Source organism: Miniopterus schreibersii (genome assembly GCF_964146895.1).
Source record: "Miniopterus schreibersii genome assembly, chromosome: 11".
Taxonomy (NCBI): domain Eukaryota; kingdom Metazoa; phylum Chordata; class Mammalia; order Chiroptera; family Miniopteridae; genus Miniopterus; species Miniopterus schreibersii.
In genome coordinates, this window is record NC_138111.1 from 30,617,742 (window position 1) to 30,636,042 (window position 18,301).

The 18,301-nt window shown below is 40.7% G+C and overlaps 1 protein-coding gene across 8 annotated transcripts in view; it reads right to left on the reverse strand.

Moving 5' to 3' along the window:
• NTRK2 (neurotrophic receptor tyrosine kinase 2) overlaps window positions 1-18,301 on the reverse strand; it is a 288,783-nt gene that overhangs the window by 225,963 nt on the left and 44,519 nt on the right. For all 8 annotated transcript variants that reach the window (XM_081151280.1, XM_081151278.1, XM_081151279.1 and 5 more), the window contains 4 exons: window positions 16,403-16,539; window positions 15,775-15,907; window positions 13,093-13,395; window positions 1,787-1,822 (listed from right to left, as the gene is read on the reverse strand). In XM_081151280.1, the coding sequence (XP_081007406.1) occupies window positions 1,787-1,822; window positions 13,093-13,395; window positions 15,775-15,907; window positions 16,403-16,539 (609 nt within the window). The remainder of the gene's footprint in view (window positions 1-1,786; window positions 1,823-13,092; window positions 13,396-15,774; window positions 15,908-16,402; window positions 16,540-18,301) is intronic.

Below are 18,301 nucleotides of genomic sequence, written 5' to 3' on the forward strand. Positions count from 1 at the left end.
AATTACTGGAAAGGAGTCCAAACCATAATTTTAAAATGTTGCATCACAATGAAAACATATTTCACTGTGATATAATTTGAGGTACTCTTCCTTTAAACCATATCAAGACAAATAAAAACAAAAATATATAAATCACAAACACAAAATCATCCAAATCACAGCATGAAGGAATTATAGCTTAACATGTATAAAGCAGGTAAAGACAGTATAATTCCTTAGTTAAAATTAGCTCACAGAATCACTTATAGAAAAAACAAAATGTCACTGTGTATATAAAAATATAAAATGAAAGAATAAAGTATTTTATAAAATAAATATATAAATATGATATTTTAGCCCAGCCAGCCATGGCTCAGGGGTTGAGCATCAACCTGGGATCCAGGCAATCGGGGTTCGATTCCTGGTCAGGGCACATGCCCAGGTTGTCTGCTAGATCCCCAGTCGGGGGCGTGCAGGAGGCAACTGATCAATGACTCTCTCATCATTGACGTTTCTATCTCTCTCACCCTCTCCTTTCCTCTCTCTGAAATCAATAAAGATATATTTTTTTTAAATGATATTTTAATCACTCTAACTTTAAATCAATGGTAAATTTTAAGCCAATCCTTGAAATGTAGCCTGACACTTCTCCAAACAGAGGCCTCCTGGTCATGAAGGTGGTTTGAAAACCTGTTAAAGGTGGATTTTCACACCTAGAAAAACATTCCTGGCGTTTTGTTAAAATAGCAAAGGACAGAGGAGATGTGCTGTTAAAAGTTAATATAGTGGACCTTTTCGTTCTCCCCTTCCACATTCCTAAAAGAGCCCCATTTTATTCAAGGGGTTCAAGTACATCCTCCAGGGGAAGCTAATCTAAACTCCAGGGGTGGTTCTAGTGAGTCAAGGGTTAATCCATCCTGCTTATCAGTAATGGAGGCAAGAATGGATCATGACCCAACTGGGGGCTGAATTCGATACAAGAAGGGCCAGATGGAGGTTTCTGGAAAAATTACCTTCTTCTGGAACTCTTTCAGAAACTCCCCCCTTTCTCCATCAATGTAAGTGACCGTAGCCCCTCTGTTGGCCTCATCTAATAACCCATGGGGGTGGGAGGGCCATCAGTGAAGGCAGAACAATGGGCAGAGGAGAGTAGGGATGAAAAAAACTTGAGTCCCTGATGACATGATTGAGCTGCTGGTTTAATCTGCCCTAAAGCATGCCGTGAGCCAAACTTCTTTATTATATAAGAAATACAATTTTGATTTGGGTTTACTGTCATAACTAGAAACTGATACACCACCCTTTTCTTGGTAGCCATGGCTTTTAAACAGGTAATTAGTTCCCAATTACGGAAACAGATTGTTACAGCAGAATGGATTTACTACTTCCAAGAACAGAGCATGAGAAGAGAAAATGCTATTTACAGGCACTGTAAATATCAAGGGAAAATAGCTATCAATATTGAATGATTTTTGCCCAGCCAGAGTGGCTCAGTTGGTTTAGCATCATCCTGTGCACCAAAGGGTTGTCGGTTCGATTACCGATCAGGGCACATGCCTGGGTTGCAGGTTAGATCCAGCACATAAGGGAGGCAACCAATCAGTGTTTCTCTCCCTCTCTCTCACTTCCTCTCGCTAAGCATTTCCTTGGGTGAGGAGATATAATGATTTTTTTGGAAATATTATTTTGACCTATGAAGTGCTTGAAGTGTATATTTAACTGAGCTTAAAGGTTCTCCTTTTTAGCTGATGCATTTCATGCCAGACAAACATTTTGAAAAAATACAAAATAAAGATGTGATAGCTACCTTCATAAATTACCTCGGGATAATTTGGATCTGCACCTAAAAAGCAAAACAAAGCAAAGATTTTTAAGTATGCATTCAGAGTCTAAAAAAAAAATACTTATTCTAGCTACAATGAGCTAAATATATAATTGAAGATTTTATGACTAAATAGATTGTTTTATAGGACAGGTAAATAATACCTGAAATTCTCAGTTTGCTTCATGTTAACTCTGTTCCTCTCCCCAGTCCCACAACCTCCACCCCTCTAAAAAAGAAAAATCACAAATCCCTTTAGCTGGAAAAACTTCAGCAATCAATGAGTTATGAGCCCCCCCTTTTTTTTTTTTACTGTTTCTATTATACAGTTGACCATTTTAAGTGCAATTTTGGTATTTATGTCCCAGAGACATACCATTTCTATACCACTTTTGTTATTATAGGATGGTGTGAGGGTTCCTTTCAAACTATGTCTTTGACAGGTCCATTTGCACTCATGAACACATTATTAATTGGTCCATATAACAATATCTAAAGCACAGTTTTGCTCTCTATTTGGTCTTCAAGAGGTTGCCAAGGCTGAATAAACCCTTTTTTTTTTTTGACCCTGACACACACAAATAAATGTACTTTCTCTATTGAAATTGGTTATGTATAAGAGATTATAAATTAACATATCAAAGAGAATGCAAAAGTATACCCACTTAATTTTCTTTGGATGATTCTGTATTCACCAAGATGATCAGAATATTTGGTTTTAAAATATTCCCATGATAATTTGCAAAAACATTTTTCAATCTTTTTAAAAGTCACTGTCAACAAGAACTGGTGACAAAAATATTTCCTACTTATTTTCCATTCAGAACAAAAGGGTCTCCATATGAAAGCCTACTTGGAAATAAACTTAGAATTTGATATAGCATTTAAGTGTTTACAAAATGAATTTCCAAAGCTACTTCCTTTGCTTTTAGTCTTCACTTGCCATGTGAAAAAGTAAAACTGGTAAACCATAAGCTTACTCAGTTCTCATTTCACTTCTGAACTTTAGCAGAAAAATATTATTTAAAATAAAGTGACACGAGCCAGTTTTCTGTTCAAGTGCTCCCTAGTTGAATAATTAAGGTTAGCCTAAATGAAGAACCAAATGGAAGTGACCCTAATGTTTAAATTAAAATTTTAACACAGTTCAACTAAAAGAATATCTATTTTAGCAGGAGAAAAAGTAAGTAGATGATTGTGTGCTTTGTTTCGTGGATGTTACGTACGGCTGTGCAGTCCATGCTTTGCACAGCTCTAGGGGGCACCATTCAGACTAGTCTATGTGAAAGGCACCACCTGAAATTGTGCAGTGCATACCTGTGCAGCCACATGAGATGGCCCTGGGTCAATTCATGCAAAATCATTGTTTCCAGAAATTTTCTATTGTATTTTGAGTTTTATTATCCGAAGCACCTTTTCTAAGTTTTGAGTTACAATATGTCAATATGTATTGTCATAATTATTTGTAGCTGATGTGATATTCCAGAGAAGGGCCTTGAAGGCTACCCTGCAGTTTGAGAGGTAATTCGATGAATAAAGCAGCAGGAAATCCCAGTGGCAGCCCCGGTAATGTCATTTGCCGGGCACCTACCCATCTGCTGAAGTCCTTTCCCTTTGCTAAGTCCCTGTACCAAATGGTGTCTCCTCACTGTGAGGATTTCCTACCCCTGCTGAAGGAAAGGTCCTATAAGCCCAAGTCAGCAAGTCATTCTTCGAACTTCTCAGGAATCTATTACTTTAAAGAATCCCACGCTGGTCCCCTTCTCCATTATACCCTCGATGCACAGTCGGAATCTGCAAGTGTACCTGCCGCCAGAGTCCACTCTTCCCTTCCAGACCTCACTCTAGGTGCCAAAGACCCAGAATTCCCTCCCACAGGCTCCAAACACATGTCGTAGGGTTGGCCAGCCTTTCCCTTACACCTATCAACCCATGGGTGGCCACACCACCAGTATGAGCACTCTGTGACCGAAGACCCAAGGGAGGGGTGAGGACTGAGCCAGGACAGATGAGCTGGGGTGACCAAATGCTCACTCATTACCTTTCATATATGTCTCTCTGAATAGTTGGAGGCACGGGGCAGGGTCCCTGGATGGGGACAAGCTCTACCAAATCCACTATGTTCCAGTATGGAGCTCCAAGAGTCTGATAATCTGACCCTCAAACTCAGCCTTCCAAGTCATTACAAACATATTTGTAGGTGGATAGCACCTATTTTATTTAATAACTCATTAACTTGATTTACATTTTTTAAGTATTTGGATATAAACATGAGGACCTCCTTTTGTACTAGGGTGACCCACCATCCTGGGTTGCAGGAGACCAAGGGGGTTCCTGAGACACTGAACCTAAAGTTTTAAAACTGGGATTGTTCCAGGCAAATCCTTGCAGTCTGTCCAGGAATGAGGGCTTTTCCCAGGCATAGGACTGTTAGTGCTAAAACTGGGACTAGTCAGTCACCTTTATCTGTTTTCATGCCCTCAGAGACCCCACACTCAGCTACCAGCCACTTTTGCTGGTAAGAAAGTAGAAAGACACAGGATTTGGAGCCAGGGTTATCTAAGCCACACATAGACAAAGCCTCAGTGAGAATGACTGACAGGTGCAATCAGCCTCATCACAGGCAGGGAACACCCAAACACATTCCTCACACAAAGCTCCCAGGAAAATAAAAAACACCGAATCGATTCAATGCAGCAAATGTCAGGCACAGAACAGTGGAATTTGGGGTGGGACGAAAAAGTACATAAATTAGCCCATAATTTCTGTAACAAAGGTTATTTATTGTCCAGACTTCCAATGCCTTTCCTACCAAGTTTACAGCAAAGCCATCGACTCACATCTAAAATTTCTGAAAAGCACTACATTTTCCTAACTTCGTCTTCCCAGACATATATATTGTCACTTTACTTACGTTGTCAGGAACAGCCAAATTTAGTGCAAGATTATGAAACTCACAGAAAGACAATGTGGGAGGAACAATGATGGGTTTTTTCCCTCCCCAGCATACTGTACTAAGTCTGATAAGGGGCTACTTGTCACAATAAAGAAATGCCTCTTCATTTACGAAGGTTTGGGAAGCCTGGCACATGGAGGGTGCACAGACCTAGAGTTTATGCAAAACAAGGGTCACATCACTCCAGCTGACCCCAGCTCATCAAGCATAGTATTTTGCTTCTGGCAACTTCTCAGTCAAGCAAACCTCTCATACTGTTTACATTCCCATCGTGAAGTGGTTATTAACATCATTCTAAATGCAGACACAGGAAACAATCACCACTTTCCTTTTTGACTTCTGGCAATGGTCAAATTTTGAAAATATCCTGCCATTTTTAAGTCTAATTTCTAACTGGTTTCTTTTTTTCAGTTCAAATATGTTCATCACATATTGTTATGTAATTAACAGTAGAAACCCCTATGGGTGATATTCAAGACTAAAAGGTGACTGAGGCAAGGCACAGACTAGCTCTGAAGGGAAAAGCCAACCGAAAGAGAGTGGATGAAAGATAAATGAGCACCATTGGACTTGAGCGATACGCCTGTAGTGGGGATCTGAGAAGGGTTAGGCTTCCTCGAATCCTATCCTACCAGCTCTCATCAGGTAAGAAGTCTCAAGTCTAGGCAGCAGGAGGTGGCATCAAGGCCCAAAGCTTCATGTCAGAAATCTCAGGAATAGAATATGGGACTCTGGGAACCCCATGAACCCCCCAGGCATTCCAAACAAGCCGCAGACCACACTCTCCCTCCACAGCTCACCCAAGGGTGGAAGCTACAACTGTTTGCCAACCCAAAGAAGATGCGCACCAAGCAGGAATGTTTGCTTGTCCAGTGGTCAAGTTCTGCTTTCTGAAGAATTTGTTGAGCGTCTCTAGGTAATACACTCACTAACTCTAAGGTTCTGGACCTAAGGCATGTGGTCAGAGCTATAGGACTAACAGGTCCAGGGCTCAGCCTGGTGCACTCCCGTGAAAAGGACAATGGAGACCTTCACATGGCACATGCACTCCCTGTGTCTGCCCCCCCAAGGGAGGACCTGTAGGGCATTTAGGCTCCTAAACGTGTTCGATAAAAATCACTTCACACCTTTCCCTATCAGCCAGACCCCCCATCATCTTCTTAATTTGGTGCTAAATGACTTACATGAGGACTTTTTTAACTTCCATCTTCTAGACTCAGTTATGGCTCATGAGAAAATCATATAACTTTATGTAAATCTTCATGAGTAAATCTTTATGACTTTTTAACTGTAAGACTGTACAGTTAAAGGAAAAAACATTTGTAGGATTAAAAAAATCGTGGGAAGATAGGTAGCTGCCTGACAGTAGGGTTCCCTTTCCATTCTGTGGCAAAGATAAAAATAATGGCGGAGGCCAGAAAACACATCTGTTTCCCTCCTTTAAGCTTTTAGTCTCTCTCTAATGCCTTGGGGAAAAAAGGAAAGAAAAAAGGCTTTTCTTTCAATTCTATTTTGAGATTCTCTTTAGTGTGATCTTGAAAAGCATTTCAAAGACTTCCATATGATAGAGCCATAGCAAAAGGTTGGGTCCTTTCAAATGAACTGTCCTTTGTCGACAGTGTTTTCTAACTCATGGGGGTCTGCCTTTTGATTCCAGATCTTTTCCTCTCCCCTTTCTGAATGGCAGGCTGAACTCAGGGCCCAAAAACATTGGGCGTTCAGATGCCTGGGTTTCATTCCTGAGTGAGCCATTAGTGTAGGCAGCATGGGGAGTCTGTTCACTCACTTGTTCTGTACAAAGGAGTCTTCCATACAATGGGAGGGGATAATAGCATTGGCTCCGGCAACTCCTCAGGAGTTTCGGGAAGCAAAATTAATTAACATTAGTACTCTCAAGACATAAAGAGCTATTTAAGTATAAATCTTAATTATCATGATGGCAGAACCAGACTTCACAGTTATTTGAGGCAGAAAAGCAGGTAGAATGTTCCTTTCACTCCCAGGACAAGAAATGGGTACTGACAAATGGCCTGAGGGGCAACTAATAGGGGGATTTCTATTTTCTCAATGTTACACATTTGGAGGAATTTCCTTTCTCTACATTCTTTGGCCTAAGTACTCCGAATCTAAATCTGCCAGTTTGAGAGTAATTCTAAGTGCTCCAGTTCATCCAGACGTCATGATCTTTTGATAAAATGGCACAAAGGAGAAGCTGTGGGGAAAACTCTTCCAGTATTTATAGTTTGTTCCTGACGCGGATTTTGCATAGGAGACAACTGCTCCTGAATTAGGAAGCATAAGTCACTACCTCCCACTGCTTGTGTGAATGAGCATTCTTAAGCTGTGACATTCTTCCTGAATGAGTGGGCCATGGAGACACTCTTTATGTACTGCCTAAAGAATGGGACACTTTACTCCAAGGGTATGTTATCAGCTGGGGCTCTGGCTAGGTTTGCTCCAAGCCTAAATGATTAGTCACTAGGGTAATGATTTCCTTAGAAAAATCTACTCTTAAACATTCAATGTGTTCACATTCATAGAACTATCTGACCTTGAAAATTCCTGAAACATGTTATCTGATTAGAAGATACCAGCAAAGGCTCCAAGGTTTTTCCTCATGACACTCACAAGCGTCATGCCATTAATTTCTGCTTAAAATTCTACTTAAAACACACCCTCACCATTTCTACCCTTCATGCAGCCTCCACACACACTTTCATGTTCATGAAAAAGATTTTTCTCTATGTTGGATTGAATTTCAATGATAGCCACATAGTGGATCGATTTCATCTCAGACCAGGCTTATTTTTGGCCTGTAAGCTAAATAGGATATAGTAGAATCTTTGGAGAGTTCTCAGATAGCCCCACGCTTTCTATGTATGTGCCTGCACTGCTCTAATTTGTATTCACTCTCCCAAGCCTCCTTAAGCCATGCATTGAATTCATCTCACTTTTTGCCAAACCCCATTAGAATGCATCTCAGTGCACCAATTATTCTATATGTTTACCATTACCACTACTGATATCATAGAGGAGTCAATGTGGATGTTTGACCAGTTCTTCCAGTGGCTTTCCCCGGGTTCTGCCAGGCAGAACTACCCTCGCCATTTGGAGTACAGTCCAGGACCTGTAGCATCAGCATCATCTGGGAGCTGATGAGAAATGCACAATCTTAGGCCTTTCTCCAGACCATCGGAATCAGAATCTTCACTTTAACAGCAACCCCAGGAGATCTGTACACTCATTAAGGTTTGAGAAGCTCTGGTTTATAATGCTTTGAGAAGTCGGACCAAAGGCTAAGGGCCCCAGTGGGCATAAAGGATGGGAATTTACACTGAAACATAAGTCAAACCTAAAAATAGCTAACTACCCAAACATAGAGTGGGTGGGTACTCTCTGGCAGTGGCCACACAGAACAGGGGTACAGGCGGCAGATGTGTTTTGTCCCCAGTGACCCCATTCCAAATGGGAGGAGAGAGGGAAAGAGCTGAGACACCAGAGAGGGCTTACATTTCCACACTTTCTAGGAAGTAAACTTTGACTTGGTTATCTCCTTAAAGCTCCAAGTGTACAAAGTTCACGTAGTCAGGTGGCAGAGTCCCGAGGTCCCCTTCCCTGGGCAAGCCCACTCTCCCGGATAAGGGAGGACAGGGCCAGTGCTGAGAGAAAACCAGTTCTGGGCAGAAAGTTCCCCCTAATGGCTACAGAGCATAGACACAAAGGAGGTGAGGAATGGGTTCCTTCATTACTATTCTCTCAGTGCCCACCTCCAAGAGGACAGCACTGCAGAATTCACAAAGGAAATGGCTGAAAGCTAGGTCCATGTTCGCACTGGACTTGGAGAGGTTCCAGAGAGGAGAAAACGAGGAAGGACTTAGAAAGAACTTACTTTGGGAAAAAAGTGTTGCCCCTGCTACCACCCCAGCATAGGGCTTCCCCAGCACCACTCTGAGAACTTGAACTTGTTCCCTGCAGGCAATAAGCTCAGAGGACAAGTGCCTGACTCCTGCCAGAGAAGGCTAAAGCAACCTGCGGTGGCAGGTACAGGTGGCATTTGGGTTAGACTTTGTACACCCGGAGGTGTCAGGACAAGGGATCATAAGGGCTCCCTGTGGGCCAAAGGGAGGCAGCATGGGAGAAAGTCTGTGTGGGGAGTCTTGGGTCCTGGCAACAGGGCCCCCGGAGGAGCAGAGGGGCCCCAACAACACAAAGATGCATTCCAGGCTGCTGAGGAAGGAGTTGCTTCCACCAGCTGGAATAAAAACGTTTGCTTCTGCCAGGGGAACTGCGGAAGATGGGCTGCAGAGAGGGAAATCTCTCAGGAACCCATAAAGGGACCCAGGAGAAAGGTCTGTGAATCAGCCCTGAACATGATCAGGTCCTAAGAGACAAAGCCACCAGCAAACACACATCCATGCCATGAGTCCCCCATGCCACCCCTCCGCCCTGGGAAGCAGAGGGGCTGAAAACTCACTAGCAAGCTCCAGCCCTACCCCATGCAGCCAGCCTGAACTAGGAGAGGAGAGGAGACTGGCCCTTAAATCTAAGTCCAGAGTTTTGATTTCTAACTCAGACAAGACTTGCTATTTCTCAACTGAGATTTTGTCTGCAACCTAAAGTGACCAAAGGATTGTCTGTTATTCCACAATGAGCAGGAAAATCTTACTTGGGGCACAGCTCTCATCCAGGCCAACAACTCTCATTTGATTGAACACTGGAGTCACTGGGGATCTTGAAAATAACAAAATGCCAGATTCAAAGCCTCACCCTAGAGCCACTGAATCAAAATTGCTGGAGGTAGACCCCAGGAATGTGCATCAACAATGAAATAAGATAAGATGATAATTAAAAGTCCCCACTTGATTCTAAGATGCAATGGAACGGGGCACTATTGTTACAGGAATCAGAGAAGATTACTCCTGGTGAATAAATTTTAAGAAACAATGGAAAACAAAATTGAAATGGAATTAGTTCAATTGTCACAAGTTGTGCTGGTCAGAATGTGTTCTCTACATTTCTTTCTGAAGCCAAGTGTTACGTTTTATGCTCTAGACATAACCCAAAACTCAACAGAGCTGATGAGTTCAATTCTAGGTGGGATTGAAATGATCAATCTAGTGTTTGGAGTTTGGAAAAGTCTTTCCTCCCTTTCTCAGTTACCAGCCAGGTTGCCAGTGATGAACAGATGGGAAGGCACCGGCTTGGGAGCCAGCGTCCTGCTGATATCTAAAGATCTGATACCACCTGTCCTTCCTCATGAGCACCCTGGCTGGGTCTGGCACTGGAGTCTTCAAGGTCCCTGCACTATGGAAAGACATTCTATGGGGATCTTCACTGCCTGCCTCTCACCCTGTGGATGGCACCCTCGTGGCCTGGCTGATGCTGGCTAGAGGTCTCTATGCCTCATTCTTTCTCTAAGTGGAGAGAAGAATGCTCCCCACCACAACTAGTATTTCCATGCCATTTCACAGTCAAGGCAATCAGGGCTGCAACTAAGTCCAATCAGTCTTCTTCCGTGCTCACCCACTTGTTTTAGGGACTTTGTGTTTTTGTTTTTATTTGTTTTAATTTCTTCTAGTTCCAAATAGAGAATGAATTCCTAAGCCAGGTGACCATCCCATGGAAATCTCAGATCCGAGCTAAGTGAGGAACACACCCTCCAAGGACAGCAGCGCTGCTATGCTAATTCTTCTGGCTCTGCGTGGTAATGCAAACCCACTTCATGGTGACCCCAGGATGCCTGCTTCCTTATCAGCCAGGAAACTTGCAATGCTTTAAAAGGGTGATCTCATCAAAAAAACTAAGAAAATACAGCTGAAATTTTATCAGGAAGATTCGTAAAAGCTAAACTTCTTCATCAATTCTTATATGACGACAGCAGAAATACTGAACAAATATAAACTCAGACTTGACCTGTTGTCCTTAACTTGGAATGTACCTTTAGACAAGCAGGGAAATAAATTACATATATTGGCTATTTGTTTATTTTTCTTTAGTTTTAAAAGGGGAGAAGAGGGAAAGGAATCAGTTCTAAGCAAGGCCATTATCTGTATGCTATGGCTACAAATCTTATAAATACCCACAAAGATTCTATCTCATAAGCCAAGTGAGGTCAAGCTCTAATTGGTCACACTGGTTTATGGCCCACGGGGGCCATTTATATCCACTGTCACTCTGGGCCAAATCTCTTTCATTCCCACTTTCATTTATTACTCCTTGATGGCTGGCCCTTGAGTAAATACGTAAAGAGAAAACACAAAATCAGTCTTTTCTAAAAGCAGATATTTATATTTTAGAGACCTGATAAAAAGTAATAAATGAGCAAGAAGAGGAGAAGAAAGGGAAGAGTACATCTTTACAAAAATTGAGCTTAATTTTTATTTTTGATAAATTTCTTTTAAAGAGGATATTTGAGAGATTCCAAGCTATCTTTATGCCAGAAAACAATTCTTTCCTATCACTAGCTGAGTTAAAACTAACAGAAATAATTGATAAAAATGAGGCCACATAGATAAGAGGAGTTAACTCTACCAAACACTGGCACCACACAGAAATGTTCAAAACAAAACACATCAAAACCCCACCAAAAATAGAAGCTACTGGCTTTCCACAGAGAGAACTGTGCATATATCAAAGAGCACAGACCACTTCTAAAACTTTTAAATGCCCGACCTTCACCCTGCAAAAAGTTCACCTCCAACAGTTTCAAAAAGCAGTTGGAGAAATTCAAATAAAGTCTGAAGCTTAGTTAACAGTAACATACCAATGTCAGTTTCTTAGTTTTGACCATTGTGTTAATGTAAGATGTCAACAATAGTAAAAATTGGGTACAAGGTGGCTGGGAACTCTCTCTACTGCTTTTGGAACTTTTCTGAAAATCTAAAATTATTCGCAAATAAAAAGTTTACTTAAAAACAAACAAAAAGCAGTTATCCCAAAGCAGAGTCTCTGAGTTTAACTATAAAGCTGTATTCCTTGAAACATGCAGGAAAAAAACACAGTAATCTAGAGATTTACTGCAGCAAATGAAGCCAAGCAGCTAAACTCAATTAAGAGGAAGAATGAATGGGAAAGACAACTGCCAGGGGTGTCTGAGTAAGGCATCCAAGCATCACTTGTTTTATAGGCTCCTGGAAGGTTGTTTGTAAATCAAACTTATAGAATTCAAATCACATTTTGAACACTCTAAAGAAACATGTGCATTTACATAGTTGTGTAATAAATACCAGGATAGTGGGAACATTTATTATGTAATGAGAATTATAACATTCTCATTTACTGTTTGCTGAAGGTGGCTTCGTATGCATCACCTTTGTCCTTGGGGCTGTCCTGTGAACCACAGGAGTTTATGCCATTATGGTGAGGAATTCAATTCATGTACAGGTCCCAATATCCAAACACAAGCCCTGGCCTCAATGGCAACAAGTCTTTGGGCAACACCACTAAGCAAGTAAGAACACTCAACTGAACAACACGAACTGAAGCAGGTAAATGCATGATGACTGTCCTTGCTGTTACTGGGGCTGACACTAAAATCCTGCTGCTGACCACAGAATGGACTCCTGATATCAGCCACCCTTTTCCCAACTCAAACCACTGGTAAGATGGAAACCATTACCAGTCCTAGAGAAACAATTCAGGATCTTATCAAAAGGATGCCTCAACTCCGTCAGTCCAGGTAAACAAAACATTCAAAGGCACTGGTTTCTCCTCCATGGGTGAGAAAGTAGGATTCTGAGTTCCAAATGGATAAGGGGCTAGAAAATACATCTTAAATAATTCAAGAGCCAACCACACACAGTTCTCCTGCTGTATTTTGCCTGGGTTGTGCCATTGTGGTTACAACATCTCATTAAATGGCTGGGATAAAAATAATATGTATATATCAGATCATTGTTCAAAATTACTCATCCCCCTCAATACCTTCTTGGGAGGAGTATGAATGAGTCACTGCTCCTGGACTTGCCTTTGGCCCTGTGACTTGCTTTGACCAAGGGCATCTAGGCTGAAGAGAGCACATACCGGTCCTGAATCTAGGCCTTAAGAAGCCTTGCATATTTCTAGTTGTCTTCTTTTACTCTGACCTCCATAGGAAGCAGATCTGTGCAGCTGCTGCTTCTCAATCCTGCAGCCTGGAATAAAGATGTATTGGACAAAACTGCCCCTGCTGATCTACAGACCAATGAGCAAGACCAAGTGGGTCAAAATGATGAGACTAAAGAATTCTGTAATAAGTCACTGGTTTGGGGAGGTGGTTTGTTGTACACATGATTTTGCCTACAGTTGAATAGTAGACCTTACACTCTCTCCAGATGCAAAAGCATCGGGTACTCACCGTCATCACCAGGCCAGCCCATGAAGTGAGCAGAAATCTGTTTCTCATCCTTCCCATACTCATTCTTGGCAACTAACTTGTAGTCCCCATTGTTCATGTGAGTGGGGTTATCCAGCTGGAGGCAGCCATGGTACTCCGTGTGATTGGTAACATGGATTTTAGTGCAGATGTATTTGGACTCATTCAGTATTGCCCGGTTATAGAACCACTGAAGCGCTGGTTTGGGGTTGCCTTTCACAGTGAATGGAATGCACCAGTGGTGGTCTGAGGTTGGAGATTCGAGAAATGTGATAGTTGGAGCAACTAAATTGAAAAAGAGAGAGTTAATAGTATCAGAATGCTCAAAATTTTCCCCAACTCCAGATTTCTGTGTCATCAATAGGGGACTTTATTCAACCAGAAAGAAGATATATGACCTGCAACCTTGGAATCCATCCATATTTTGTATCCTTATCAAAGGTGATTTAACTCCCTACAGAGAGCCTCAGAGAGACTCCTTCCCCTGCTCTGCTGAAGACTCACACATCACAGTCATTTTTGCATCTATTCAGTGTGGGAACCCACTCCAAACAGATCGTGGAGATTTCTGACTGTGGAAAGGGTTCAACTGAAGTTGACTTTGGTGTATATGCCTTAATAGTATATAGGTTCATCACCAGAACATTGAGTGCCACTATTTTTACAGTACTTCACTAAATAATACAAATAATGACTTTGGAAATGTTGTCTGAAGCCATAATCTTACATAAGTTACCTAAAACTGATCAATGCAGTAAACATTCCTACCAATGCTGATTGATTTCACTGACTGTCAACAGTAAATGCTCTTTAAAAGCATCACATTTCAGTATAATACAGTTGTTGTTTTAAGGATTTCAGATGCCAATGTTTTGATCCTTCTAATATCTGAAGTCCTATCTAAACCTGGACAAACTAGAGATTATTTTAACATGAAATATAAAGTACTTTATGCTTTGGGAGACAAACATTATCAAGTAGCATCTTTAAATAGAGTAATTATCCTAGGTGAAGGTATTAAAAACCCCTCATAATTATTTATTTTAATGTGGCCTGACTTTGATAATTATACAATCAAGAACTGGAAAACACCTTTGAGACCTAATAGCATCATTTTTCAGATGAAAAAACCCAAGTCCAATGAGGTTAAGTAACTTGATCAAGGTTACTAAGTGAGGCAGATCTGAAACAGGAATCCAGGTCTCCTCATGACCAATCCAGAAGCCCTGCCCCCTCATGCACTGCTTCCTGGTTGTACAGGTTCCTGACATGAAGAAGGGGGAAATCATAGCCTGAACACTAATACACTCTGAGCAGGGTCACTGCCCAGGTCATCTCAGTTGTTAATATTCTTTATCACTTATTCCTTCTCCTCTTTATCTAAACTTTGATAGATAAGGTTAATTCTTCAGACTATGGCTACCACATAGATATCAACCCAAACTGAGAAACTTTTGAATTTGTGTGTCCTTATTTGAAGGTCTGTGTTATAAACACAAGGACCACAGTGGGGTAAGAACCACACTTACCTTCCTCCCACCAGCTAGGCCCCTGTGCCCAGGACACACTTTTTCCTGCCACCATGCTCAACTGAGTTTTGGGTGAGGTGTTGATTTAAGGACATAAAGTTGGAAGATGGTTGCATATGTTTGAGGATAACACTGACTTCAGGCTTCCAGGAAGGTCAGAATGATGGGAAATTATGAGTCTAATACCTATTGGGCATAGTGGTAGTACTTCCAGTGACAAAGGATTATGGGTGATGATTTCAGTCATTCACCCAACAATCACATACGGAAGGTCTGCTATGAGTGAACGTTAACCGGTGTCTATATGTGTGCAGTGTGGATTTGGGCATATATACATGCACATTTGTGTTTTTCTCAGCCAAATCCTAATTCATACTGAGTAAAAGCTCATTAATTTATACCATGCCAGCTCAGGATTTGCAGTGATGTGAACAGCATATGTGATTTTTACTGAATACACATTCACACTGAGCACTACAATCTGGAATGTTAAGATATGTGTCATGTTATTTATTAATACTAGAAAATAATGCACATATGCTTAAGAAGTATTAATATCTTCTTAGTTTCAATGTATACAAAAATTTAAAACAGTTATAATTAATAAAAGATTTTTGCAGGAGATAATAATTTTCGATAACTTAAGTAGGACACTTCCAACCTTCTCATGGAAACTTGATGTCAAACTAATGAGGTTTTATTGTATCAACAGCACAAGCATGTGTTTGTGAACAGTCAGTCCTATACTTTAGGTATCAGAACTTTAAAGCTTCATATTGCTTTCATACAGAAAAAAAAAAATTAGAAACTGATTTACCAGAATTTAAACTAAAACTTATGAATAATAGGAGGACAACTAGTTCAAAATATGTTCTATCAACTATTGACAAGGGAAGGCACAGAGGACAGGCTTAAGTTTGAAAAGAAGCTTAAGGGAAAGACAACGCATGAGCAAGAGATTAGCAGAAATAGAACAAGTGAAAGAGGCTGATAGCATTTCTTAATTAAGTATGCACAGAACACTGCATACACTTTTTATAACACACTTAAGCAGCACCCAGAGTGCCCCAATGACAAATGTAGGTGTGTCCATGATCATTTGCTATTAAAAACACATGCTGGTCTGATTACGTACAATGCACAGTGAGGTTCACAGAATCTTGATCTTCTCCTACAAGATTTTCTGCCACACAAGAGATTTGCTTTCCACTGTCATCAGATGAAATGTTAGTTATCCTTAAGGAGCCCTGTGTGTGGCTTGTTTCATTCTACAAATGAATTAACAGACAAAGATAATCTTTGTTAGGACTGATCCCAAAGTGACAAGATTTGGGGTTTCTTCCCCTAATCAGAGAAAAATAACTGATAACATTAGAAAAGGTTTCCAGCCTAATCAAGCACAGGCAAAGGAGTAAATGAGAAGTTGTTCTATTTCTCCAGATTTCAATTGTTTCATATGTAAAACTGATTTAACCCTTGACCACCTACCTACCTTCCTCCAAGGGGAAAGGGGAGTCACTCACCTTGCTCACGATGACACGGAAAGCTCACTAGAGTCATAGACTCTCTCCAGTTTATTGGGTTTACTTAACTAAAATGCAAACCTGCATTAGTCTTTGTTAATAAAGAATAAATAGAAAGTAAATGTACAACAAAAATTCCTCATTCCCTATAAAATATTAAATAATCATCACTAGGTTACTACAACCTCAAGTCTGAGATACTCCCGTCTGCCTATGAACACAGCCAAAGACGAGCCTTACCATGTGTTTGGAAACCAGATTACCGACATCCCAGTACAAACTCGGAACTGGATCGCCCTCCACGGTACAAGATAAGGTGATAGACTTTCCTTCCTCCACAGTGAGGTTAGGGGCGGCCAGGTTTGCTGACGGCAAACCTGCGCAACAAGAGAAGTAAATGAAGACATATACAAGTAAATGTATTATCAAAACCACAGCAATAAACTGAAACTCTTTATGCTTTAAAATGAGTGATTATTTACTTCCTGAGACTTGTTTATGTTGATCTGAAAAAGTGCCAGGTTGATAAGCTTTACAGATTTAATGTGAACCAGAAATAATGCAGCCATACGATTAAAAAGCAAATGTTATACATTTCTTGAAAACACTATTGCAAAATAACTTTTTATTTTTAAAAAACACTAGTTTGTAAAACTATGTTTTCTACTACTTTTTCTGTTCTACAGTGACGACTCTAGTTTTTTGCACATAAACAGGCGCTGTGTCTGCGGGCCACCTTAGCTCTCCTTCCCTCTCTACTTTTTTACAGTCAGGAACAAAGGAGTGAGATGCACTTACATTTTTACATAAATCCATTTTTTTTGTATTAAGTAACTAATAAATCTAATCCACTACGAGGCCTAGATTTTGAAAGAGTCAGGCTATGATTTTGAAATCAGACCTTGATTTTGAAAGAGAATAAAACTCTGGAAAGAAAATGTAGCTTCAAAGCATTTTTCAAAGGCATGAAGCTTGAACCCTCACAGCACTAGAATGTTTCAAAGCTGTATAAGTCATAGGTAAATATGGTGGGTAAAACTAGTCATCCTATTTATGATATGATGAAAAAAGTTAGATGGATCCTTATTGCAATGAAAAGGTTTTAACTTGTGGAAAAACCCTGAGAAAGTATTTATCATCTGATGAAAGTCTGAACCTTATAAACATTTTTCAGTATTTCAGGAGAGCATCATTTTAATACTTTTACATTTCAAAAGCTAGCTTTCCTTTATTGATGCTTCTGTCACTTCATTAAACTATCACACCTATCAGGTGTTGACACTGCTTTTAACCATATAGGAATCATGCCAGTCAAGCAAGTCCCTTGCTTGGTATCAGGAACTCTGCTTGGGACTGCTTTCACCCCAACAGCTGCATCCCACGGAACTATGACACATGATTAACTCAGGAGTAACCCAGAGGTCAGAAAAGGCAATTCATCTTTAGCAGCCATTAAATTGCAATTAACCCACCCACCTAGCGTTCTGTGACCCATCAGCTTCACAATACTACGTACGCACCCTTCCTTTATGATGCAGTCCTTAATGACAAAGCCATTATTCTTTATTACTAAAACCAGACTGAAACAAGATTTACACAGTGTATGTCTCATGGTATTTATTCCCACCACTGGCACAGGACTTCCAGATAAGCTCTGCCTTTCAGGGATTGGTGTGGCCTCTTCAGGACTCTTCCTTCCTGTCAGCATGCAATTGAGAGCAATGTTGTATCTTTCATGGGGTTTCATAAAGACCCCTAATACTTTGAGTTATACAGGACAATGAAGGGAGTGTGAGTGATGGAGTGGCTGTGCAGTTAACAGAAAGGAGCACTGGATCAGGAGTCAGGAGCCCGAGATCCTAAGTCTGACTCCTGCTATGTGGCCTTGGGTGAGTCATTTTCTCTCTCCATGTGTTTTCTTTTAATGTCTATAAAATTAAGCTGCTTATTTAGAAGGTCTAGATCTATTTCTTCTAGTTCTAATATTTGGTGACAATTTCCAGGACAATTAAGCTTTCCAATTTATTAAGAAGTTGTCAAGGCAAGATATAAGAGAAGGGCTTTCTTAGTGAAAAATCTCCTTGGAGTCAGTGGTATGATCGAGGTGACTTTTTAAAACTACATATATATTTTAAATCA